Source organism: Corvus hawaiiensis, chromosome 23, assembly GCF_020740725.1.
Source record: "Corvus hawaiiensis isolate bCorHaw1 chromosome 23, bCorHaw1.pri.cur, whole genome shotgun sequence".
Taxonomy (NCBI): domain Eukaryota; kingdom Metazoa; phylum Chordata; class Aves; order Passeriformes; family Corvidae; genus Corvus; species Corvus hawaiiensis.
Window position 1 is genome coordinate 2,872,037 of NC_063235.1, and position 26,023 is coordinate 2,898,059.

General features: G+C 41.7%; 1 protein-coding gene and 1 long non-coding RNA gene across 4 annotated transcripts in view; one reads left to right on the top strand and one right to left on the bottom strand.

Moving 5' to 3' along the window:
* The window catches only part of RLF (RLF zinc finger), a 60,380-nt gene extending 44,488 nt beyond the window's left edge, over positions 1-15,892 (bottom strand). For 2 of the 3 annotated variants that reach the window (XM_048326939.1, XM_048326938.1), the window contains exons 1-3: positions 15,698-15,892; positions 10,300-10,454; positions 4,132-4,213 (exon numbers count right to left, since the gene is read on the bottom strand). In XM_048326939.1, coding sequence (XP_048182896.1) covers positions 4,132-4,213; positions 10,300-10,454; positions 15,698-15,850 — 390 coding nt within the window. In that variant the 5' untranslated portion in view covers positions 15,851-15,892. The remainder of the gene's footprint in view (positions 1-4,131; positions 4,214-10,299; positions 10,455-15,697) is intronic. The other variant, XM_048326937.1, reaches the window with a different exon arrangement.
* A 148-nt stretch (positions 15,893-16,040) lies between these two features.
* On the top strand, positions 16,041-22,795 carry LOC125337522. Its single transcript, XR_007208073.1, has 2 exons — positions 16,041-16,174; positions 20,426-22,795. It is a non-coding gene; the product is annotated as an uncharacterized LOC125337522 (long non-coding RNA).
* The last annotated feature ends 3,228 nt before the right edge of the window (positions 22,796-26,023 follow it).

Here is a 26,023-nt window from a genome sequence, read left to right on the forward strand (position 1 = left end):
TTACTGAAGACATGAGGACTTTTCAGTCCTGACAGTTTAAAGTGATCAGCATCTACCACAGCTTCACAAAAGTTTTTGGCTTATGCTCATACTAAACTCACAGTTTTTCTAAATAAAGCATTGATGCTCTTTTTAAGGCTTGAAGGGAACCCTGTTCCACAACCCACATTCAATACCCAGAATGACACATCCCTACTCCCACTAAAGACATCTTTGAATGCATAGTTTTACCTTCTTCACCTGACTAGATTATATCAATCCACACAGTACCTCTCCACTGAGCTCCTCCCTCAGGTTAACAGTTTACTTGTATCAAGAGCCCTGTTGTAATTCTGCCCCAATCCTTTCACTCATATTTTACAGCATTTCCCCACTTGTGTCTGCACCCCTTTGCTTGCTGCCACTGTATAAATCCATGCTGAGACTCCTGCCATACAATCTCATATCTTGTTTTCATTTTGCCAAGCTTCCTCTGATCTTGCTTAGGGATAAGGAAAACTACTCATGGGTGACTGCAGGACATAACTGCTGTTATTTATGATAACAGAACAAACAGGTTCAGACACCAAATAAAGATTTTGCCAGCATTTTGTATATAAGCTGGACATCAGTGACACTCCACTTTCAGGTCTAGGACAGTCCACACACCTTGGTGCTTTGAAATGCAAGCCCTCACTCACCTTTCACATTCCTGGGATGAAAATTTATTTGAAGTTTCACTGACTCCCATTATCTGCGTAGATTGTTACAGAGCAACAATTACTGCAGGCAGATCTGAAAAATACCTCCCATATTAGGGGTTATAGTCCTCAGAAGCCACACTTATCCGTTTTGTTAGGAAAGCAATAAGCATGTTTATATCCATCAGTCTTGGGCATGTGCTAACATACTATTCTGAGGTGCTTTCCTACTGGATGCAGAGAGAGATCTGCACATTAACATGGTCACACACAGGCTTTAAACCTACAAGACAGCTGGTAAGTGATTCCTATCTGAAGGTCTCTATTGCCCTCCATATGACTAACGTCCTCCTTCTGTGGTGACAAGTGGGTTCCTACTGTATTCCCAGGCAGGGGACAAGGGTTCTCATTCTCATATTTCTGCCAGAGTGCTACTTCAAAATCTTATTAGAAACACCTGTTTGTGAAAGTCCACAAACCTCTTCAGCAAGGTTTCAGAAAACCACCATGTTTAACCAGTTCACTATCTGAACGATGAGGAGCATTAGATGCATGCTAAACCTGGAAGATGTAGCTTCAAAAAGTCACTACAAAAGCCAAGTATATATTACTACTCCTGGCAGCAGCACATCTTAAATTTTCCCTAGTTCTAAAAGTTGACATGAGAGATCTGAGCTTGCACCACTCTTTGCAGAACCCCAGAAGATAAGGGCTCATCTGTATGTCTCAAACATCAATAATGAGATGCTGAGGACCTAACCAAGGACTGCTGGTAATAACACACAAGGATTGTTCGTACTAACACACTGTGAAAAAGAACAAAATGTAGCTGGAGAAGGGGCCATGTGGACGTAGGTCAGCACTTTTCCGTGAAAAACATCTTTGTTCTTGTTCCTGGAGATAAGCACAATACAATCCAGCACAAGTTCAGGAATGAGATTGAGAAGTGGGGATGGATGGAGCAGGGGGAACAAGACCACCCAAGACCCCTGAAGCTCTGACCCATTTTCAGAGGGGTCTGAAAAACTGGACTGCACATGACTGCATAGCTAATTTGCATACAAAGTGAGAAACCTGTCTTCAGGGCAGGAAAACCTATCTATGAAAAGGTACCCCAAATAAGCCTGGGTGGGAGCTCCAGGATCCTGGACATCCCATCAGCTGGACCAACAGTGGAACCAGGACTGGTGATCTCTTTTTCTCTCTTGTTCTCTCTCTTCCTTCTTAGCTTAGCCCTTTATCCAACCTCCACTGCTGTGTGCTTATACTGTAGGTCAAGGACTAACATACCAATTTCCATGCCGAGCATGTAATTTACTAATAAAACTTTGTGAGTTTTTGTGCATCCTCTGACTTCTGTAGATCTTTAAGGCCACAAGCATTTATGAATCTTGGATGCTCTGTCCCTCTTAAGAGTGGGACATCACACTGTTCTACCACTACCACTGGAATTTAACAGTTCCCTTCCAACGTATTCAGCATAAATAGAGCCATCTCATCGGACTAAAAACCTGCTCTCTATTGACAGAAGTATCAAAGTTCGATCACTCGCTTCAAAATCCTGGAAACGCACAGGTTTGTTACATCATAGAAATTACTAAACTTGGTAACAAGAATTCTCCCTGCAGATCCCTCCAGTTAAAAGCTAGCAACTTTTAGAGCTGCACTGTAACTCTGCTATAATAAATAAAGCCTGTATATGCCCTCCCATATTCTGAATATAAGACAACATCTTGTTTCATGTCTAGGCCATCTCAGTTATAAATATATATGCCTTTTAGTGTATGATAAGATCACAAGGCTTAAGGGAGACCTTATCACCATGTTCCAGTATTTAATGGGTAGCTACAAAAAATGACGGATATCCCCGCCTTTGTCCAAGAAAGGCTGGACAAAGCTGTCCTTGAGGTACTTTCAACCTAATACTCTGTGATTCTGATTCACTCCTCTTTACCCTACAATGACTGTATCAGTAAATTAAAGAAGAGCTACTTTGGAAACAATAAGTTTCAATGTCTTGCACCAGCCCTAATACAAAAGATGAAACTGTGGCTGACCACTCTTATCTGTGGAATCCCCACAAACGAACAGGTTGAGAGCACAGACCCAGCCTTTGGCCAATAGCCAAACAGATGGCATAGCTGGGCATTGTCAAAACAAACTGATACATCTTCAAACCTGGCTCTGGAGTGCTACAATGTCCATTGTGCTCTATTACAGTCACTAAAGAAGTCACAGGACTTATGCACTCAAAATAAAGGACAAATCCTTGACACCACTAAGGCCACAGGATTTAAACTCTACCTACCGCATTTCTTTCTATTACCAGTTACATGCCACACCCAACTGTTTTTAGGGTTCCCATGATAATAAATATTCCATGGTATTTCAGGAAAAGGAATTTTCTCCACACCTGAAATCACACAAGCACAGACTATCTCTGTCTCTTCCACTACTAGCAGGACAACAAAGCTCTACTAGATTGCTTCTCTCAGTTTAAAGTGACAGGTTTATTCATCTTCAGTCTACTGAAAAGTTTTCACACCTCCTGTTTCCTTGACTGCAGGCAAAACAAAAGTAGAAGCTCAGAACTAGCATCTTCAGAGCTAATGCAGCAGCATTGAAGCCTCAGAGACTGAGAAAATCCCCAGTCAAACGGGTATGAGGTCTTGTGATAAAGACAGCTGCAAGGTCTAAATTCACTTCCAACTATTTCCTGCTAAAGTCTTCACTTCAGTAACTTATAACTGAGATTAGCTTCCAACTTCACCAGTCAGTTAAAGCCAGAACAGGCAATAGCAGAAACAGAGAAGTCCCTGGTCCTGGAAGGGCCCATCAATATGAATACAGCAATACCACTCCTGTCTTTCACCTCCATGAGGAACGCCAGTTCTTGCAGACACCTAGGTACTACCTCCAGACTAAAACCCAGAAAACATCTCTTCTTCCTACACATTCTACATTAGCCATCTTGATTTGAGTGTAGGAATGTAGTAGTATGAACTTATTTTAGCACCACCTCCAAAGAAACACTTCTAAGAACCACCTGGACTAAAGACCTGTCCTACCATTTCCATCCCTCTCAAATCAGGTAGACATTTACCTGCCACTCAGACCTCCACAATAGCTCTGTTATCATCAAAGTAATGCTTCAGAGCTGTTAAATCACTTCATTTAACTCTGTCTCTCACACAAATCATTAGATCAAGACTTACTAAGGTTCTCTTGCTTAAGTTGCCATCAACTGTGTGGTTATAAATATGCTGTTGGGCCTTAAGACTCCCAATGCAGTTGCCGCAGTTAGTCTTTTGCTGCTCAGAAATTCTTGCTGCCTAGGTAACAGCAATGCAGGACAAATGGAACTCAGGGGAAGGGTAGAAGAGAAGGAATACAAATGCAGCCTTTTTTTTTTAAATATGTAAATTGGAAAAAAGAAATTCAGAACACTTACCTGAATGGATTGATGGAATCCTAACCACACCTCATGTGGCAATTCACTTTCAGGAATTGAAAGCAGTAGCTCAAAACAACTCCTGGAAAAGCAAAAGGCAAGTAAACAAGCTACCTGAACACATTCTCTTGTTACATTAAATAACACTTGTGACACATAGTATTCAGATAAGCAATGACAGTAACACTGAAACATGTTCAATTCTGCAAATCAATTAAAGGCCTGGAAACAGCCTGTAAATCAGGCATGATTCATCATATGGAACTCCTTTTTACTACACACAAGCTCACTAATTTTAGATTGTAGCTACTCTTATCATACAAGATAATACATTCCATGTGGCTCAGGAACATTGCATCACAGAATTTCTGTTCTTTCTTCTCAAAGGAAACCTAATAACCATTCTAAATAAAGCTCACTGGAGTCCAGCACGGTCTCTGCCTCGAGGGAGAATGAAAGCCAGCTTCACCTAACAACATTTCAGCACTTTATATAAGAAAATAAAACTGAAAAACAGCTTGACAGAAGACACACGCATCAGCACAAAAATGGATCTGGACAAATTATGTCAGGAGAAGCATCTGCACCAAGAAACACCTTATGAGCCTTTGATACCAACTGTGGGAGCATTCCAATACCTACAGCACAAACAGCGACCTGCCATGGCAGGACTGCTGCCTATACTGTTCTCAAACAGGACCTATCCAACCTTGTAAGGGACACGTGGATTGCCTAAAACCCTACTGAACAATTAGACCCAGACAAACTAAAAGTGTTAACCGTGACACACTGTTCTAGAGATACACAAGACTTACACACAGCAGAAGTGTTTTCATAAATCACAACAATATAAGGAAAGAAAACTAATCTAGGACACCACCTATAAAAAAATCACTGAATCACTGCTATAAGCTACATCTACACTGTTAGATAGTTTCAACTCTTGCTAATTTTTCTTCAAAACATCCTCTCTCAAATATTAAATAGAAGAATGACAGGGCAACACATTCGGTCTTATGGTAGATAGATTAGATAGACAGACAGACACACAGGAGAACTGAGCTTAGGGAAGTGGAAGAGATGACCATAAAGCAAACATGAGTTTCAGATTTGCTTAGTACTCAAAAACAATGTCCATCTTCCTCCTGACTTCTGATAAATGCACTGAACAGTTACCAACCAAATGCTATGCCTACTCAGTTTTTAACCAGATTCAGCAGTCATGTACATCAACAAGACCAAATGGATGAACATTGAATAAGTATCTGGCCATCCTTTTCACATTTCCCAAGTTTGAGTTCACTCCCAATCCTGGTTCCTTGAAACAGAGGTTTAGACCTGCAAAAGCTCTAAGCACTTTTATTAGATTGGCAAAAAATACAACAGCCTTCACCACTGTCATTCCATCATTATTCACATCATTAGGCATGAGACTGCTGATGATGAAAAAGCAGGCAACAGAACCACCAGATATTCCAACTGTCATAGGTTTCAACTTAATAAAATAATCACAACTTTGTTTTGCCTTGTACTCCAGCTTGGCAGTTAATTCACCAGCCCAAATGTTTAGACCCAGGTAGTTGCTAATAGGCTATCAAAACCAACTTTACAAAACACCTGAAATCTATTTTAACATAAAAAACCCAAACCAAACAAAAAAAAAACCCTCACCAACAAAACAACAGCAAGAAAACTAACAAAAAATCCCAAACAAAAAACCAACAACAAACCAACCAACTAAAAAAATCCCTAAGCATGTGTCCCATTTTCATCCATGTCACACAAAGACTCTACACCCAGTAACACATTTGCAAACTTCATGGTCAATGTGCTTTTGTAAAGTCTTTTGATGCATGCCTCACTTTCAGACTTAGTCAATCAATCCTACCTATGTCCACTTTCAATTCCTAGCATAACTTTTTCTAGAACATTGCTTTTTCATATATATGATATTGGATATAATATGCTATAATATCATTGAACAAAATGACAAAGCAAGCTTTTAAACATCATTTTTCTAAACTTAAGCATTAAATTGCTACTTGTACAGTGAAAAAATCTGCAATTACAGTTTCAAAGCATTGTATATGCAGAGTGAGGTAGTCTAGCAAGACAAGAAGATTTAATTCATGCCTCCAGAATTGTCTGTTGTAGTAACACAGGACTAATCTGAACCAAAAGGCAAAAGTTCTTTTGCTGCAAGTCCTCAAGTCTTCCTCAGGATCCCAACACAGAGCACTCTGGTCTGGAAGCCACTCCAAAAGAAGTCTGGAGCTCCAGATATATAAGCCACCACGTAAAACAACTTAGAGCACAATTGTAAAAGTAATATCCAGGATATTCCAATCACAATTTCCTTGGCAGAAAAATAATTAGAATTCTAAATCAATTAACTAAGTTTTTTTGTAAGAATTGATTCAAACACATAGCTGCATAAAAACTAGACAGCCTTCCCTACTGCCAAGAGGGACAACAGACTGTTTAGCTTAATTCTTTCTTTTGGTCCTTATTATACAATACTTTAAAACACACCTGTCACTGAAATCACATTTCCCTCTTTATTGTAATGCAACTAAATGAAGTTTACATGTCATGGCTAGGCCACAAATCAAAACACCAGGATCACGTCATGAAGTCAAGCCTTTCTAACCCTACTCTACCAGTACCACCACAATGCCTACCTATAAAAAACTCAATTCCAAACTTTAATCACAATTTTTGCAAATAAACTGTAATGGGTGCTTGAATTTTTACATTATTAGAAAAAATATTATTCATCTGAATAATATTTCAAAATATCTTTTTTGAAATTTCAACCTCGATTTCAAAATATCTTTTAGGAAGAGGTGTCCTAGACATGAATTTCTTTATTTTGGAACTAATAACTCTATGCAAAATTCAACATATTATTTGCATACAATTTTTCTGTAATCACTTTATACCTCATTCACAGAAAGTTTTAAAATTAAATTTTAAAAACTTTGAGAACTGTGTTCATCTTTAGATTGTATTAGAACACTTTTCCTATTCTAATCTTCTTAGAGACAGAAAGATGACTCATTAGACATTGGATTATCAGCAGGAATTGTTCACTTGTTGCCAGGAATTATCCCGTGCTTATTAGGAGTTGAATTAGCTCTTAATGATAGACAGCAGAGGGGTAAATGCAAGCTAGTGAATCAAACTGCAACAGTGTATTGGGCTGTATTAGGGATGAGAACTGCTTTATTAGACATAAAGCTAAGTGTTACGTGTGCCTGCTCACAGAGTGCCGTGGGAAGGAAGGACACTCTTCCTGGAAGCAACACCAGTTAGGCACAACCAATAGGTGAGAGAGCTCCAAGCTTGAGGCAGACTGGTCTTACTGATTCAATACAGTTTTGCTACTTAAACCAGATGGCATTCAAATCTCCTTTCTCTTTTTATAATTGAAAAAAACCATACAAGCACCTTCTCAAAGTTGTAGAAGTGGTAAGCTCCCTTTCAGTTCAGTGCCATCGCAGCACACAGGAGAGAGTGAAAAGCAGTCAAATCATAGTTAATGGCAAACACAACATGACTTATGACTAAGTATTTCTTCTTTTTGAACTTTAATATATTAATCTTAGTATCATATAAACCATTTTCAGATGGAAGTAAAATTTTCATACTGATGGTAACATGACACTTCCCCTCACAGCAGCCTCAGAAATAAAGCACTTGCAGAAGTTTGAGTGAACAACCAGCTTCAAGGGTCTCCTGAGATTCACAAGGATAGCCAGCTAACTAATGGTCAGCGAAAGACATCTCTGATATGGCTAATTCTTTATTAATTCTTCTACAGACGCAATACCTTTGGTGAGGGGAATGCACTGTTCTTTGGGGCTGTGAGAATAACCTGCCCAAGTTCCACTTAAGCAAAGCAGGTATCACTTCATGGCCATGGTCAAAAAGAACATTCCTGTTTCCCCCCCACCCCCCACCTCCAATCGTTTGTCACATCTGTGATCTACAAGAGCCACCACTCCAAGCTCTCCTTTTGTTTCCTAATGTTAGGCAGTGGACCAACAATATCTCACAATGCATGAGCATCATGTTTCTTATGGGAGGCACAGTCCCTACATCATGTCAGCTGTACTGTGAACACACAAAGGACCTCAGCATGCAGCAGGGAAAAGCACAGTATACCGAGTTTTGCTGTTACTGGCTCACCCTGCTGAGAAGGATGCCAGGAGGAGGAAGTTCTTTTCCTCTTCTCAGGAAGAATGTTGGAAGGGAAGGAGGATTTCAATATGAAGTAGAGCACTTCTGCTTTGAAACAGCAAGTTTGCTCATTTCACTTCCAACTGAGGATCAAGTCTGAAAACACAGTGTGTATGACAACCCAACTGTCTCCCCAAAAATCACAATTACATGGGAACAGTATGCCTTCGTGTCCCTAACTAGGTAACAGTCTTCCTCCCCCATGAAACCTCAATTTTTATCTTTAATTCCCTGCTCTAACTTCTCTCTCACTCCCTTGGAAACTTACGAAAAAGAAAAATGTGGGAGAGTTAATTCAGTTATGCCATTTACCTCACCCTATCTTCCATCTCAGTCCTTGTATTTCTCATTCTTTAGATTCCTTTCAAATGTAATAGTTACAAGAAAGAAGAGATTCCAGCAAGTCAGCTTTTCTACTGTCCTCTAACACAAGGTTTTCTGAATATACAAGCTACAACAAACTCCTCACACTGAAAGCTGGAAGAAACAATACTAGCAAAAGCAGAATATTCTGATATTTCTCAAAAAGAGAAAAGCAATTTTGATACAGAAGTGGGATTTACACCCCAACGTATCTAACAGTGGCAAAAATATATAGAAAATATTCCAAGTAGAGATGCCCTGCTGCAAACAGACACTAACAGACAAACTTTTCATATTATGTAAATAGGAAACAATCAAATACACAAGCTAATTAATGATAACATGAGAAAGACAACAGTATTCTATCCTTAAGAGGACAGTTTGCAAAAACAATAAAGATACTTTGCCAAAAATGTGTATTACCTACCAGGTAAATGATTTAGCAGCTAAAGTCTTAGGTTTCCATAGTACAAACTTAAGACACACTTCTCCTGATTTCACATGCTTTCAAAAAACCCAAAACCACTCCTGGTTCACGTATTTCTCACAATTAAAAAGAAAATAATTCCAGGCATCATTTGGAGATACCTGGTTCTGAGCTTTCATTTATATTTCAAGTCAGTCCATCACAAAATTAAGCATTTGACCAAGGAGTTCACTGCTAAAGTTGTTCTTAAAGAGAATACCTGAGTTCAGACCACAAAACAAGAGACTGGCAACAAAAACAACCCAAAAAACAGGAACAGTCACAGAATCACTCTTATTCTATGATTATCTTCATATTCAACATTCTAGATCTTCACCCTCCCTCCTGAAATGAAACCTCACTAGCAAGGAATGACCAGCACATCACCTTATCCTTCTCAGGTTATACTGATTATACTCCAGTGTACATGAAAGCCCTCAGGCTACACTCTTCAATTACAAAAAGCTGCTTTGCACTTAAGACAGACTTTGAGGAACTACAAGTTATCCCAACTCAGCTGATGGACTGTAAAACGGTTCTCTATTCTGTTTCATGAATTGCTGTGCTTTAAGTCATGTCTAGTCTGCTTTGCAATCTTATAGCTCAACTCCGACTGCCATGAACACGAATCAGCATGTCCTTTTCAATAAGGGGCACGTTCAGAATGCCCCTGCACTAAAGGGGACAGAACACACAAAGCTGCAACTGCAGAGCAAGGGATACAGGTTTCTTAATCCATGCATGAAGGTCTAATATTGAAGCTTCTGTTTAATGAGCACTACACTAAGTTTCTTCTACAGAAAATACTTGCAGAATGTTTTAAGAATGAACAGGAAGAGCAGAACCTTCCTAATACCTACATGATTATCCAAATACAGAAGAACAAAGCCTTAGAACTTGTCCATGTTAATTAATTAAATGCTCAAATACATTTTTGTGGTATGATTAAAAATGTACCAAAGACATTTACTAGATGATAAATCGCAAATATAGTTGTCAAATTAAGCAATAAACTATTTCAACAGCTTGCCCTTTAATTTATAAAGTGCAGTCCTTTTTTAAACAAAAAAAAATTAATATACCAACTTAAAACTTACAGCACTAGCCTGCCAAGTACCAAAAGAACATCTTCACATTCTGTAGTCAAGTAAGGTCTTGCATTAGCAAAGCTTTGGATGGAGATTCGATACACTTCCAAAAAAGGTAAAATATGTTCCGATGCACCCCGACTGCCAGCATACTGGAGCAGTGTCTGAAACAGAATGAGTTATCATTAGAAGTTTTTATAACACACGTTTGCTTAAAAACAAGTATCAATATACAATACCAAACACATACAATGGAATAATTCTGGAAGTGAGAAATGTTTACTCTGAAGGAGAATTTAAAGTGGCAGCTTTTTACCTCAACAGAAATTCTCCCTTTTACTGAAATATATTTTATTTACTTTATTGATACAGTTATCAGAATTTCTACTGGGGAGAAAGCTAGATGTAATTGGCAGAAATGTGAACTATTAAGTAGAAAATTCAGGGAGAAGTCCTACACTTAGCTCCTTTTGTACAACTACCATGGAGACAGAACCACGTATGTAACACTGGAATCTTTATTACTAGTGAGAATGCAGGAAAAATAGGAAGAAACTCAAGATGAAGAACATTACTACAGGTCTAGCATTTTAAAGATACATGCACTACCCACACAGCAAACATGAAGCCACCAGAAAGGGATACAAAATTCAGATCAGATCATTACATAGCCATTTTTCAAATGCAAAATTACCCTAGATTTTACTCCTTGACCACAGCAATCCCACATTACCCGGACACAGTACTAAAGTAGCAATATAAACTCTAGCCAGTTTTAAGAGAAATCACATCAATACAGGGACAACACTAGTATCTCTCAACCTTTTTAAAACTTACCTAGAGTAGCATACTATGCTCTGACAGGCTATGAAGCACAATTTGAGAGCAAGTAGGGCACTGAGCTGAGGACACCTTTGCTCTACTGACAGCTTGCTTCACAAATAACAGCCCTTCCCTGAACACCCCCCTACACCTCCAGAGCAGTGATGCTTCTATTCTTACCAGTTCCCTCTCCCATGTGGTACCCTCCGTAGACTAAACAAGGTAACAATCGTGATCAAAGCCAGCTGCAAAGAAAACAAAACCAATGAAAGAGGCTGTGCTTTTTGGAACCCTTAGGACCAAGACTGCATGGGAAAAAAAGAGTTCAGAATAGAGTTCAGAGCTTCAGCCTACCATTCAAAACAAGTCAAATTGTCCTACAAGGATGGTGAGGCCGTATCAGTTTTCAAATCACTTCAAGTTGGGACTCTGACACAACAAACTTATTTTAACACCTTAAAGAAAACCCACATGATCATATGAGATGGTGAATGGATGGAGGACACTACTGAACAAACCCTCCTACGAGCTTGCTAAAACCAAATGCAGTCATAATAATGACCAAAAACTTCTAAGACAAAACCTACCCTCCAGCATAGCAAGAAATAAGTGGCCAGTATCCAATGTTACATCAGTGATATAACTATACTACACTAGTCCTAGCCTGAAAACAATGCAGACGTCCTTTAGCCTAGCAGAATCATGCGTTATACTTAAGAAAAAGAAATCTATAAAAAATACCATCTAAGAATCAGTAATCCACTGTTTTGTGAATTGTTCTCTAACAATTCAGTAATAGAACTTCTGGGTGAATGGAAGTTACCAACTTTCCAAAAAACCCACATAATATTAATAGTTATAAAGACATAAGCGGGGGGGGGCGGTAATTGGAAGTTTGCAGAAATCATCCTTAAGCACAGCACAAGGATCATTAGCTGCAGAAGCGAATGGCACGTAATACCAGTCTTCAAGCTTATGTAACAGATTAATGAAGGATTTGATAATATAACTCAAATCATATATCGTTTTGTAGCATTAAATCACATTCAAAGACTGTCAAGCTGCAATCCCCAGAGGTAGTCAACTGATGACTATCATAAATCAGCTCTTTAGTAAAGCCAGCAGTAACAGTACCAATATAGAGACTACAGAAACAGATCAAACACACCAATCCCGGCACTTTTCTAAAAATACATCCATTAAAACCAATCTATTTAAAAAGCCAAATTTAGTACTCAATTATTTTGACAGACACTTTGATCATAAACTACCTGGTCTGTGTAAACCATAAAACACAGCAGAATACTTTCTAAAATTAGATCAATTTTCTAGTAAACACTGCACCCTTGCTCAAGCACAATCTGAGTACCAGCATCAAAGTCTTAAAGCTAACATTAGGAATTCACTGAGTAACCACTTAAGAAAAACTTCTTGACAAATACATGAACAATGGTTTCAGTGTAAAAAACAAGATTCACGGTGACAGACTTATTAATAGTTTAAACTTTGAGGACCTGTAGTTTTGAACATTATGATACTATTACTATTAGCATACTAACAAATAAGCCAAATGTAGTAACTGTATTAAAGAAATTCTTCAAATCCCTTCTGCTATTTCACAAGCAATATAAATAGTTGTTTAGTTGTCCACTATGGATTTCTCCTGGCAATCTATATAAAAGCTATTATGGAAAAACTATTAACTTGACAGAATTAGATAATCTACATGTTTAAGGGATTCTCAAGTAACAATTCAGAAGCAATTACTACCTTACAGTCTAATTACCAACGAGATATAAATACTGATGTCTAAATATTGACCAGAGTATTCAAGCATTTAAATTCTGGTTAATACATGCCCACTTCATCCTATCCTCCTCTTTGACTCCAGTAACACATCTGATTGGCAAGTGGGCAAGAAGCGCACAGGCCACATCCACCTAACACATAACATACGGACTACCCTTGGCACTCCATACTGCACAGATTTTCATGTTCTGCAGTGACAGAACAGCTGCTTAGCTGCACTTCCTCAGAAATGTAATTCTTTTGCTCAGACTCAATTTAAAGACAAAGATCTCAAAGTTTCTTGACCTGTTGTTACAGCTTTGAGTCTCTGTTTAAGAAAAACACTTCCTCCTCTTCTTAACCGTATCTAATTGCACTCAATGCACCATCTTCAAAAACTTCAGAAAGCCAACAGCTGCTGGGCACTGGCAGATGGGATGCTTTGATGTCCTACAACCTCCACTGATAACTGTTCTTCCTATTTATGACAGCACAGCCTCAAATATCCCCCCTTAGTTGTTCTACCTGGCTGTTTGGGTACATAGTGCACTCCACAACAGATGTGTTTTTCCCAAAGTGAATGTACAAAGCATTCACGCCTGTACAATATAAAGTTGCAGTCAACCCATTATTTAGGCTTCAACAGTTTCTTTGTTTTGTTATCCTGGACAACAGTACTATTTCCCTGCTTGAAAATAGGGATCTTCAAGGAAATTGTGTCATCTAGCATCATTCCTTGTAAGAGCTACTGGAAAACTGCACACAGCAGCACAAGTTTACATGTAATAAAACAGCATTCAGACAGGTCAAAGCATAGGAAATTTACTAATTTGGTTCACAGTTTGCCTGACACCCACTGTAATTTCCACAGCAAAACAGAGCACCTTCCAGGTCCCTGCCACAGCTGTACTCACAGGATGGCAAACTAAAACATTTAAGCTCTCCTTATGTCAGCTATTTCCCAAAATCAAACTTAAGCCCAGATAAATTCAGCTTCTTTCTAGGCACATTCTGCTGTAGCTTAATAAGCTTATGACAAGGTATCAGTGGTACCCTCTAAGTAATTAATACAAAATTAAGTTGAGCCCCCTAAATTTCACTTGTGGGCAGACCTTAAGTGATCACAAACATCCCCTGTCAGGAGAAACCCAGACATAAAATTACATCCTACCCACAGTGGTCTGACTCCACAATGACATCACAAATTCATCCTTTGTTGAAGCTGCTGCAGGACAGACCAGCAGTTCCACGTCTCCCATTGCATCTCCTGGAGTACGGGCACAGCAACCTGAAAAGTCCCAGACTGATGGCAACTCAAAAACAATCTTTTCCATTTTTATCTGCGCTATCACAGTATTTTAAAACCAGACTACAATAACAGCACAAGGACCTAGAGGGCTACATTTTTTGTGGGACACAGTTTGGGGTTTGTCATTGTGTGCCTTTTTTTTTTTTTTTAGGTAGCAGAACTGTCTTTCAGCAAACTCCACTGATCAAGTATCTCTAAAGCTTCTTCTGTACCAAACTAATCTGGAAAACTGGATGCGTACACACACTGATCATCTTGACAACCACTATTAAGTGTTAGCTGAATATTTGCATTGATGTTCTGACACAATGTACACCACTGGAAACAATTTCAGCAAAACCTAAACATGGAAAGAGTCACACTTTGTAGGAGGCTCCATATCAATGCAAGGTCACAGATCTTCACCATATACTAAACTTGGGACGAATGCAGCAGTATGCAGCTGCACCCTGCACCTTGAGAAGAAAGAGTTTTGAAACCTAGTAAGTATACTTATTCTGTTGTTTCAGTAAGTGACGAGCTAAACATCCTCCCAGAATGGTATGGCAAAGCACACAACCTGTGGATGCAAAATGGAAGACTGCGAAGGGTAACACCACTTATACATAATTTGTAACACGCCAGCAAGGTTTTTTTCCTGATTTTGCCATTCACCAGTCAAACACTACAGCTTTTTCAGCTAAGGTGTTGTAAACTAGCTTAGAAAACAGATTTTTATTTCTTACTTTAAAATCCACAATTTCTTCAGACTCAACAGGGATAACTCTGCAAGCCAGCATCATAACAATAATTTTTCAACCTTAGTGCTCACAGTAAATGATGCTATGACCACAGCAAAAAGTAATTAACCATTGCAAGAGTTTACTTAAGAAAGAGTTATCTCCATCACTGTGGCTTGAATCAAGATCAGCTCTTCTTCTGGACTTAAGGCCTCGATTCAGAAATTGGTGATCCTCCTCTGGGTTGCACTAAGCAAGGATTCAAGACAAGATATCCAAACCACAGCTAATTCAGTGACTTAAGGGCACTATAGGCCCCTAGAGGCCTGCAAGCACTCTTTGCACCCCACGGCAGATCTCAAACAAGACAGGAATACGCAGATTTAATCCCGAAACAAGTGAAACACAAGAAAACCGGACGCCTCGGAACCGAGCCAAAACTGCACCGAGAAAAGGCGGTGGGCCCGCCTATCCCAGAGACCCACCCGAGGGCCACAGGATGTCCCGGTCCAAAGCGATGCCAAAGCCCAAAGGCAAGCAGTCCCCTCGGCCCCAGCTCCGGGCTCGCGGCGCAAAGCCCACGGGGCGCCCTCGGCAGGGCGTGCACAGCCCCGCTCGCCAGCCGGGCACGGTGCCGCGAGCCCTACGCACCGCCAGCTTCGGAAGAGCGAGCGCTCAGGACGGCAGTCCCGTGCTTGCCCCGGCCGCATCCTCGCTGCCCGCACCCGGCCTACAGCCCGCGCCGCGGCCCGCCACGCCCGGCTCCTACCTGGCAGAAGCCCCGGCAGTAGGCTCGGGACGAGGCCTCCGACACCTCCTGCTCACGCAGCTCAGCCTGCAGCTGCCAGAGGCGGGCGCGGAGCGCCGACACCACCCGCGGCACCTCAGGCCGCGCCGCCGCCTCAGCCTCCGCGTCCGCCATCTGCACCCGGCCCTACGGCGCGTAGGCACCGGTCACGTGACCCCGGACTGACATCATCGGTCCGGGACGAGGTCACGTGATACGCACACGTGACGTGTCGCCCTCCGCGCGCGCCGCCAGTCGGGGCAGGGAGCGGACGCGCCTTCTCAAGCCTCCCCACGTGACGAGACGACTGCGCAGAGGGGGCAGGGCCGGCAGTCGCCGCAGCCCCTCCCGCCCGCACCGCTGGAACCGATCTGGGTGCTGTGGCCTGTTGCGGCCTCCGGCGCTTCGGGATGAGGGCATCGGGACGGGTTGGGAGTTCCAGCCCCCTCTGTGCTAAAGGTGACTGCAGGGCTAGGGGACTTGACAGATAATAATGGGCGCCGGCCAGAGTCAACTTTTTCACTTAAATTGCCATTATTTTAATCTCCCGTTTAACAGCACGTTGTTGAAAGCAGAACGTTCGTGTCTCTAGGATAGCCCTGGAGAGGCTGTTGCCCAGACACGGGAACAGGGAGGATGGTAAATGGCTTTTACCAAGAATTTGCAGCGTGTCTGGTGACATGAGATGCTGGGCCCATGGGTTGGAAAGCAGTGTGTTGCCCTAAGTCCTCTGGGAAAGGTTGACCCGCTGGGACGAAAAAATGGGCAGGACTAGCAGCAGAGATTATGAAATCTCACAGAAAGTGATCAGAGCCAGCCAGGCTTGCTTTTACCATGTCTGACTGAAAGGGAATACCTGAAAGCCGCACAGAAGTAGAGGCTGAAATGGTGTGCAGTTGCCCGGAGCTCCCAGGTCAGAAATCTGCTGACAGGCATTTTGCCTGCCTTCATTTTTCTTCGGAATGAGGGGAGGTGAAGCCCTAGGGCTTTCTGAAGAGAAAAAGTAAACAAGCAGAAATTGCAAACAAAGCATTTTCCTTTGGTTCCGGTCTGGGTAGCTAAGAGGTGTGCTAGCTCCTTTTTTGGTTTGAGAATTGAAGTCAGGGAGGCCCCTGGCTTGTTTATGAGCACGTGGTTGGGGTTTCGGCCCTCCAGTGAGATAAGAATCTCCTTTGTGCTTTTCAAACTCTGACTTGCTAGGCATGAACAGTGGGAGGGAAGCACATCTATGGCCACATGGTAAGAATTACCTGGGTTTTTCCACCTTAATCTGCAAGGCAAATGAGAAAAGGAGAGTGACAAAGTTGGGAAGACCTTGGGTGAATTGAATGGAATCACCTAGGAAACTTCCTCTAGCTGTATGCACGATGTATGATTTCAGTTCACAGCTTTGTGGTGCAGAGCAAGTGGAGTCCTTTTGGACATTTGGAGAGATGGGTGAAAACTAAGAGTGGGTTAGGAATAGCAAAACTATCCTCCTGAAGGTTTTAAGCCAATGGAGGCCATAAGAGGTGTCCTAGGAAGGACAGAAGAGATATAAAATAAGAGCTTGGGCCACAGATCTGCCCCTAAGCTTTTGCACATCCCCATTATTATCCTACAAGTTATATGGTTCAGTAGTTTTCATGCTGGGAGAGGGTGTTTCCAATACCAGTCTAGGTTGCATGATAGGGTGAACAGCAAACAGTCTGTAAGTATGAGAAATCTGCTGTGGAGGGCTCTTGTTCCATCTCCAGAATAGACCCATACCCTTTTCCAAAATCTGGGCAAGTCCCCTCCTTGCACAATATGGGGCCTTGATTATAAGGAAAAACTTTTTAAATATGAGGATGGCCAAGGAGTGGAGTGCTAAAAAATTTGCTCAGTCTCTGCTGTTAGAGGTGTCCTCATGGCAGAGCCACAAAGCCAACAAAGAATGACTAGGACGCCAGACCATCTGGTAGAGCTGGCTAGCTTGTGATGGCCCCAAGGATCCCTGGGTAACATTAGTCCCTGGTTTGTTTCGCTCTCACACTGTGCTCAAAAGGGAACCCCAGCAGCCTGCCAGACACATTTGACTGAGCACATCACACTGTTGATTGGAGGCCACCATCACCTGCTGCCAGGCCCTCTGCATGCCAGCAGCTCCCCTGCCCATCACCACAAGGCTCTGGCAGAGAGCAGCCAACTGTGTGCTCCTGCAGCACAGACATCACACAGAACAGCTGCACTGCAGAGCTGACCTGGGAGCCAGTATGTGCAGCTTTGGGCCTCCTCTATCTTCCAGCAGCTATTAGGAACAGAGAGGGGAGGACAAATCCTTGTAAATAAGCCTCTTTTCCACCCATGCTCTCTGGTGCCTTTAACCTCCTCTCCTCTGCTCAGCTGGGTCCTGCTTCCCTGCTGAAAGGTGTCAGGGGCAGGGCCATGGGCTATGACTGACCGGGTTCGTGGCAGGACCTGGGGCAGGGCCCGAGACTGGGGCAGGACAGGGGGAAAGGGGCTTGGCAGCCCTCCCCTGGCCAGCCGGGCTCTGTGCTGGTCACACGGGCGGGAAAAAAGGGGGCTGTGGGGACTGCTGGAGGTGATGATCGGCATTGCAGGGAGGGCGATCGTGGTTGACACGTTGGAATGTACGTCCGTACCTGGACTCGCTGGGGCTGGGAACCAGCTCCTTTCCAAACTGGAAACCTGTCAGAGGTGGGAACTCCCAGGGATCCATACTGGGAGCAATGCTGTTTAGTATCTTCCTAAGTGATCTGGATCATGATGTTGAAAATGATGTAACTTTCCTAATTCCTTTTTTTCTAATCAATGGTTTAAATTAACTTTTTAATTAATTCTTTAAATTAATCGTAAGCAGTGTATTAATCATAAGTAGTTAAGCAGTGTAGTTTTCCACTTCAGAGAACAGATAGCTAAGTTTCATTTCACAGACTGTTATTGTTAGAGCTTGATTATTAGATCACTGAAACTTCGAGTTTTGCTAAACTAACCCTGATAAGCTTCAATGAATAAAGCCTGAGGGATTTAAAAGCTTGACACTTGGGATCCAAAATTTATGGCCCTCCAAGGGCATGTTGGTGTATCCAGAAGATAAAGAAGAGACTAGCAAAGATGATCCAACGTGTGCTGGTGTTTTGCCAGAAAACAAGGTCAGCACAAAAGACACAGATGCCAAATTTAAGGAATAAGTGTAATTTACTATAGTGCAAAACTGCAATGAATTACAAAGGATAAGCTAAGTAATGCACCTCATCATTACTACAAAAGATTGCCTGTAGTGATTAAGAAAGATACATCACCAGCTACCCTAATATTTTACCATCACCTAGATCTGCACATCAGCTGGGGAGCCCCAGTCACAGTGAAGGATTTGGAGAACCACTCCTGGTAACTGGGAAATCCTATGTGGTGTGCCCACCCATAGGCGAGGCATTCATTTTCGCTGTGAGAGGGCCCAGCTTTTATATTGTTAAGATAAATAAACAAGCTAACATAACTTCTCCTGTGGAAACATCTGGTTTCATCCTTCCCTTGGATTCTTCCCAAAGCCTGGCAGGGCTAAAGGAGGAACCAAGGGAGTTGGCTTTGACCATACACCCCCAAACAAGGCCAGATATCTGATTTCATGGCCTTGTCTGGTTTCTAAATATGGAAAGGTAAATATATTCTTATCTCACCACATATTTTGCTAGTGATCATGCATATTTCGCTAATGAGCAGATACATATATTGAAGAGCGGACAGAACTCCACTACTAAATAAGTAGTAAAGTAGGTATGTTTATTTCCAGCTGGGACGCACGGGGGATCGCTCCTCCAAAGCCATGCGTGTCGACAGCTGCATTCAGCTCGGTATTTATTGGGTTACAAGTTCCATATTCATTAAGTTTCGCAACACGCCTATACATATTCATCACCTAGCCCCGCCCAGCCTTGCTTCGTATTATAATGAACCCAAAAGTCATTTACATCCGCGTTGCGCTTGCGTAGTGTGGTTTGGTGGCTTTGGTAGGGGTCTTCCGAGGGTCTTTTTGATGAAGTCAGGAATCTTCATCATCCTGAACTTTTCACCTTTCTTCCCTATGCATGCTCTTTTGTACCCCTGGCCTGGGTTTAAGCTTCGAGACTGGTTTGAGCTAGTTTTGGGATGAGGCAGGATGTCTGTCTGAGACTCCCTCTGCCCTTATCAGTGGTCTCTTATCTTTTCTTCCTGCCCTGGTATGCTGACCAAGCTGGATGCATTGTTCCTAACAAACTAATTCTCCTGCTTCCCATCCCCCTGATTCAATATGGTAATGCTAATTATCATCCATATTCCATTAATGAGCAGATACTAATATAACGTTTGGTTGGAAGGTTCATCTAGAGGTCAACTCTGGCTCAGGGCCTGTTGTTCACACCTCAGTACTTCAGCTGGAGACTCCCTATCTGAGAAAAAGATGACAAAAGGGCTGAAAAATGTAGACTAATTAGCATGAGAAGTGAGAAATCAATAACCGACAGAGGAGAGAATATCAATTAATGAAGATAATGATGTAATTTAGAACCAATGAACATTAATTTCTTTGTTTGCTAAAAATGTATAAATAAGTGAAAAGTTTTGAAAGTGCTGTGTGTGGCTGGATTTATTTACTATGCACCCTGGCCTGAATAAAGTAACGCCTACTTCCTAATACTAAAAAATAGAGTTAGGTGACGTATTCAGTGACAATTTTTGGCAACACAGGTGGGACTCTGTTTCTGATGCTCCATGGATTCATGGGATCAAGAGGACCTCCAGCATGCACCGAAGGTTTTTCGAGGAGGTCCTTGATCCCCAGATCTGGTGAGTTCAGGGCAAGACCCCTGGGATTTTAGTAAGGCATTACTGAGGGTATAAAAGGTGTACCTAACCATAAGCTGTGACCAAGAATCCCTGCAGAAATTGACCTCTATAATATGATATAGTTGGGTTATAAAAATAGTGATATAAATGTTAAAAAAAAGAGTGTGATATTTGGGTTATAAAAAGAAATCGTTAGTGATGATATAACTGGCTGTTTTCTATTAAAATATAATTGTAAAACCATATGAGTGAGTATCAAAGGGTGCGGGTTCAAGTCCCACCACCTAGTTGGAAAACTGTGTATGTGGTTAACACCATGCACACTGTGGGTCCCAGTCCCACTTGCCTCCATATTAGTTGGACATAGTGCCATGAGCGCAGGAGCCACATTGTAGAGTGGTTTGCCAGCTGTCTGTGCTTATTAAACCCTATAAGTGTTAATGCCTGAAATGTAAAGTGTTTTGTGAGTCTTAGTATTATTGAGTCTGTCTGTTCTGGCCCATAGTATATATATAAAAAGAAAAATTGCTGTAAGAGTGTTAAGTGTAATTGGTTTTTTATTGTGTGAATTTTAAAGTGTTGGGTGTGTATAAAATGTTTGTTTTAATGAACGTAAATTGCTGATGTGGCTCCTAAGCTAGGACTGTGTGTTTAGAGCACTCTCTAGTGTTGGCACATCGATAAGTTACTGTTTTAGTTAATTATTGTGTCTGTTTAATCTTCAGTTATTTTAAATAAATACAAGGTCAGGATTTGTGTTAACTGTGGATTCAATACTAAAGTGGTTGTCAGCAAATTAGAGATCGGGTATCATAAGCGCCCAGAGTATCCATTAGAGTATCAAGGGGTTATAATATGGCTTTGCAGTTGATGTTATTTTGCCAAAAGAAAAGAGAAGTGAAATGGAAATACTTAGATTTGTTCTTTGAATTGAGAGTCAATTGGGACTTGAGAAAGAGGATGTTGAACTGTTGGTAGCTCCTGGAATGAGGAAGAGAGTAACTGACAGAGGAGTGGAAGGATTTTCAGCTTGGAAACCAATGAAAGTCTGATAGTAGGGACTTATCCCAAGAAAGCTATGATGGTATTTAAAATACCCCCGACTAGAAAGATAGGCCAGTGATATTTGGATTCATTGTTCCTAGAAATTTGAGTAAATTGTTAGCGAGCAATGTGGAGCGTGTCCAATAGTCAGATGCAAAAGCTGTAGCTGTGTTAGTGGAACAAAGCCCAAAAAGGGCAGGGGGAACACTGCAGGGGAAAGACAAAAATGAAACCTGTTCAAGGAGTAGGAGACAGTAGATGATCATATTTCTTGCACTTACCCTGGGTGGGATCCTAATAATTAGGTTCGATGGGAGTTATTAATGCATTATCAAAGACTGATTATATCTGTAATGAAGCATGCTATTCTAAAGGGGATTAACCTATTTAAATCATACCGGATAAAGCAAGAGAGGGAGGTATCACCCTCTGATTTCTACGATTAATGAAGACAGCTGGAAAGTATAGAGACTTGGATCCTGCTTTACAAGCAGTGAAATTAATGACTATAGGTGAAGCACAAAGAAAACTGGGGGAGTCATCCCCAGCTGACCCCTTGGTTACATTAATGCTGGGGAATGAGAAAATTGATTTCTAGTGGATACTGGAGTGGTGTATTTGGTTTTATGTACATGTAAAGGAAAATCTAGTGAGGAAACTATTAAATGCCTTTGGTGGCACTGGGGAGAGTGAAAATCTGCCATTTTTCCAACCTTTACAATTCAAGATAGGTAAACAGTGGTTAACACATCAATTTCTGTATATGCCTGAATGCATATTGCATTTGTTGGGAACGGATATTTTAAACAGTTTAATTAAACAAGCAATATTTGAAAATGGACAAATACAAGTATGCATTCCAGAAAGTAAAGCCCTGGAGGCCCAGATTTTTATGTTATTACAGCAACCAAATGGAACAGAAGGAATCCCAGAGAAGGTGAAGAATGCTGTCACTCTGACCACCAGAATTCCAGGGAAATCAAAAGCAGCAGAACCAGGAAGAATACAGGTGAAACCTTATGCCAGACCAGTAAGGCAGAAACAATATCCTTTACTGGATAGAAGAAAAATTAGAAGCTAGAAAAGGGTTTGAAGAACTAATTTCTAAATTTGTGCAACATGGATTACTAAGGGAATCTGAGTCCTACTGGTAAAGAAGGCACATACTAATGAATACAGGCTAGTCCAAAATCTCAGAGCTTTTAATAAAATCATGCGAGACCTACACCCCATGGTAGCAGATTCTTACACACTTTTAACCACAGTTAAGGAATCTGATGAGCAGTTCACTCTTGTGGATAAGGATGCTCTCTTCTGCATACCCTTTGAAATGGAAAGTCAGCCCTTTGTCAAGGAATGAATGGGAGCTTCAGACAAGCCTTACCTTAGCCTCAGATTTTTGGCAACAGCTTAAATTTAAGAAACCACTGACATGCAAGTTCTAAGGATGGCAGATGACAAGTCTATTTATAAAATGAGTTATTTATTGAACAGAAAATAGATAACAGACAAAAGATCTTAATCAGAATTACTTACTACACAATATAAACCAAAAAGGATTACTAGTAGATTACATAAGAGAGTGCTAAAATACCAAGGTAGCATTAAAGCTAGCAAAGGAAATAGTATTGATTAGCAGTCAAATGTTACTTACCACCAAAATGACAATAATGTACACAGAGTCCTTTCACTCAACCTCCAGAGTAACCTCATCCCTGCTCTGGGGAGAAACTCCACAAATCTCTAGGGAATGTGCTTTGTGAAAGCTTGGTGTAGCTTTCATAGTTTGTAAAGTGAGGTGTCTGTCGGTCAGAAATCCAGCCTATCTTTCCAGATCTCACTTCCACAGTAAGATGTTTATTGTCAGCTGGGAGTGTTAATCCCATGGCAACAAAATAACTCGCTGCAAGACAGCTTGTCCTATTTGAGTTATTTCAGCAGCTAATAAGCAACAGATAAGCTCTTTTTGGGGGGTGAGATGCCCTGCTACACCCTTATTTGCCTTTGAATGGGAAAGTCTCTTGATGGGACTGTTTGTGAAACACAGGGTCTAGGTGCTTTTTTCCCTCCTAAAAGAATTGTCATCCTCCTTCAGGAGCCCACCATCAAAATTTGGACATTGCTTCCAATATTGAATATGTCTAAGGATTGCTCCCACACAAAAGCTGCCAGGACAGAAAGGGCTTGCTGGACTCTGCCTCCAGTAGACTGATGGTTATATGCAGCACCAACAGTAGGATTAGATGTTTCCATTCTCAAGGAAAAGTACTGTTGTTCATAGTCAGCATCTCAGCTCCAACATTTGGAGACAGGCTCAAAAATTTAATATTTCCAGGGATTGCTCCAGCACAAGATGTGCCCAGACAGAAACATGTCCTTTTGTGAGAGATTAGAGGAGATTGATGTTTCAAGACTTTTTGGGGTGCATGTGTGTGGGAAAGGGGCAGGTCAGGCCTTGCCCTGGCAAGGCAATACACTGCCCTGTACACCCGAGACCTGTCTAGAGCCAGTATCCCAGCCTGGCAGTGGCTGCCAATGCCTGGCACACCAGAGGCAATGCTCTACACCTTGCCTCTGGAGGCCCTAACACAGTGCCTGAGTGGCTAAATGACTGGAAGTCCCACCTGGGGCAAGGGCTCAGGACAGCTAAGTGGCATTTAAGGCTAAACACGAGGCAAGCATATGTCTTAACCATACCTCATCTTGGAATTTTTGTTAGGTGAACACCACTGGAACACAGGAGTTGGTAGCTATATGTGTCCTTTTCTATATCTTTTCTGTCTTTCTCTTTCTTCTTCTTCTAATTCCCTCTTCTCAGAAATGTGAGTAACTTGAAATCAAAAGGGTTTACTAAGTTGAACGGGCCAAGTTAATGGTTTGAGAAGTGTTTTATGTTGATTGAATGCTGCTCTAAACCTTTTTCCTGAATCCCCTGATTTTCTGAAGTTGCCAGTAAAGTCTGTTTCTTTGTTCTGACCTCTTGAGAATATCTTGTTGGTATTTCTCCTGTGCATCTAACTCAGTGAACCACCATAAGCCCTTTTAAAAACCTTGTCAAGTTAGTTTTTTGTGGCCTTACACCCTTACATCCCATGGGCAGCCTATCAACTGCACCGGAAACAGTGGTGCTAGGTGCTTTCCTTCCTATTTATCATCATCGCTGGGGAGTCCAACACCTCAGATTGGATACCACCTCCAGTATTGAATACATAAAAGGATTGCTCCCATGTATAAGTTTTCAGGACAGAAAACTCTTGCTGGCCTTTACCTGCCCTTGGCAGCCTATCATCTGCACCACCAGCACTGGGAATATGTCTGTTACTTCCCAAAAAAAGGTCATTATTTTTCAGGTATCCACCTCTGAAATTTCTCTTTGGGCTCTAAAATTGAATATATCTGACACAAAAGGTACAAGCACCAAAAGCTGTTGCTGCCCTTTACCTCCCATTGGCACCATATTATCTGCACCTGAAACACTGGGCCTAGGTACTTTCCTTCCCATATAAAAGGACTGTCAGCCTGTTTCAGGGACCACCACTGAAATTTGGATACTACCTCAAACAGTGAATACATACAAGGATTGCTCTCACATAAAAGCTTCTGTAGATACAAAAATGCTGCTAGCAAGGATTTTCTTGCTATTTTCTAAGTCCGTGAGAGACTTTTCTCTCTCACAGAAGAGGTAGCAGAGAATGTAAACAACCAAGCCACCTGCAACCTTGAAAAGTCTTGTTTATGGTATAGTAGAAAAATATTTTGACAATGGATGTTTTAGGATTTTAGCCAATCACCCCCCAAGGGGTGGCTGATCCTTTGTCCAATTAGACTATGAAGAAAAAAGTCTATAAAAGAGTTTGTAAAATAATTAAATAAATCAATCTTGCTGCACAATTCCTGCCTGCTGGATCTCTCTCTCCTCCTCCTCCCTATGGCTGCGGGACCTGGTGATATACCCTAGGGCCCAGGCCTCTGGTAATATTTGGGGCTGCCCAACGTGATCTGCACTCTCTGACGTGTCCTGCACGCTGCGAGCCAAGACGAGTTTCTCTAGAGGTACGCTGTTCCCCTTCCCCCCCGGGACCAGGAAGTCCGATAGGACTGAGAAATGGGAAACAGTGGCTCACAAACCGATGCTGTGGTACTGGTCTGGAAAGATGTGTTCAGTATGATGCACACCTCCATTCCTGAAAACTCAGTTCGGGAATTATTAGACTGGGCTACCTTAAAAGGGATTTCCATGGACAGAGATACTGCCCTGGACTTTGCCTTATGGCAGGAACTTGGCTGTGCTGTCCGACACGAGCTCCCGACTGGGGAGCCAGCAGCGTTAGAATTATATCAAACCTGGCATTCGTTATTTATTCTGCTGACAGACCTTGACTATAGCAGCAGAGCTGGCTCGCCTATTTCGGTGATGAGTGACAGAGGAATGTCCGAGGGGGACCCCACTGACCG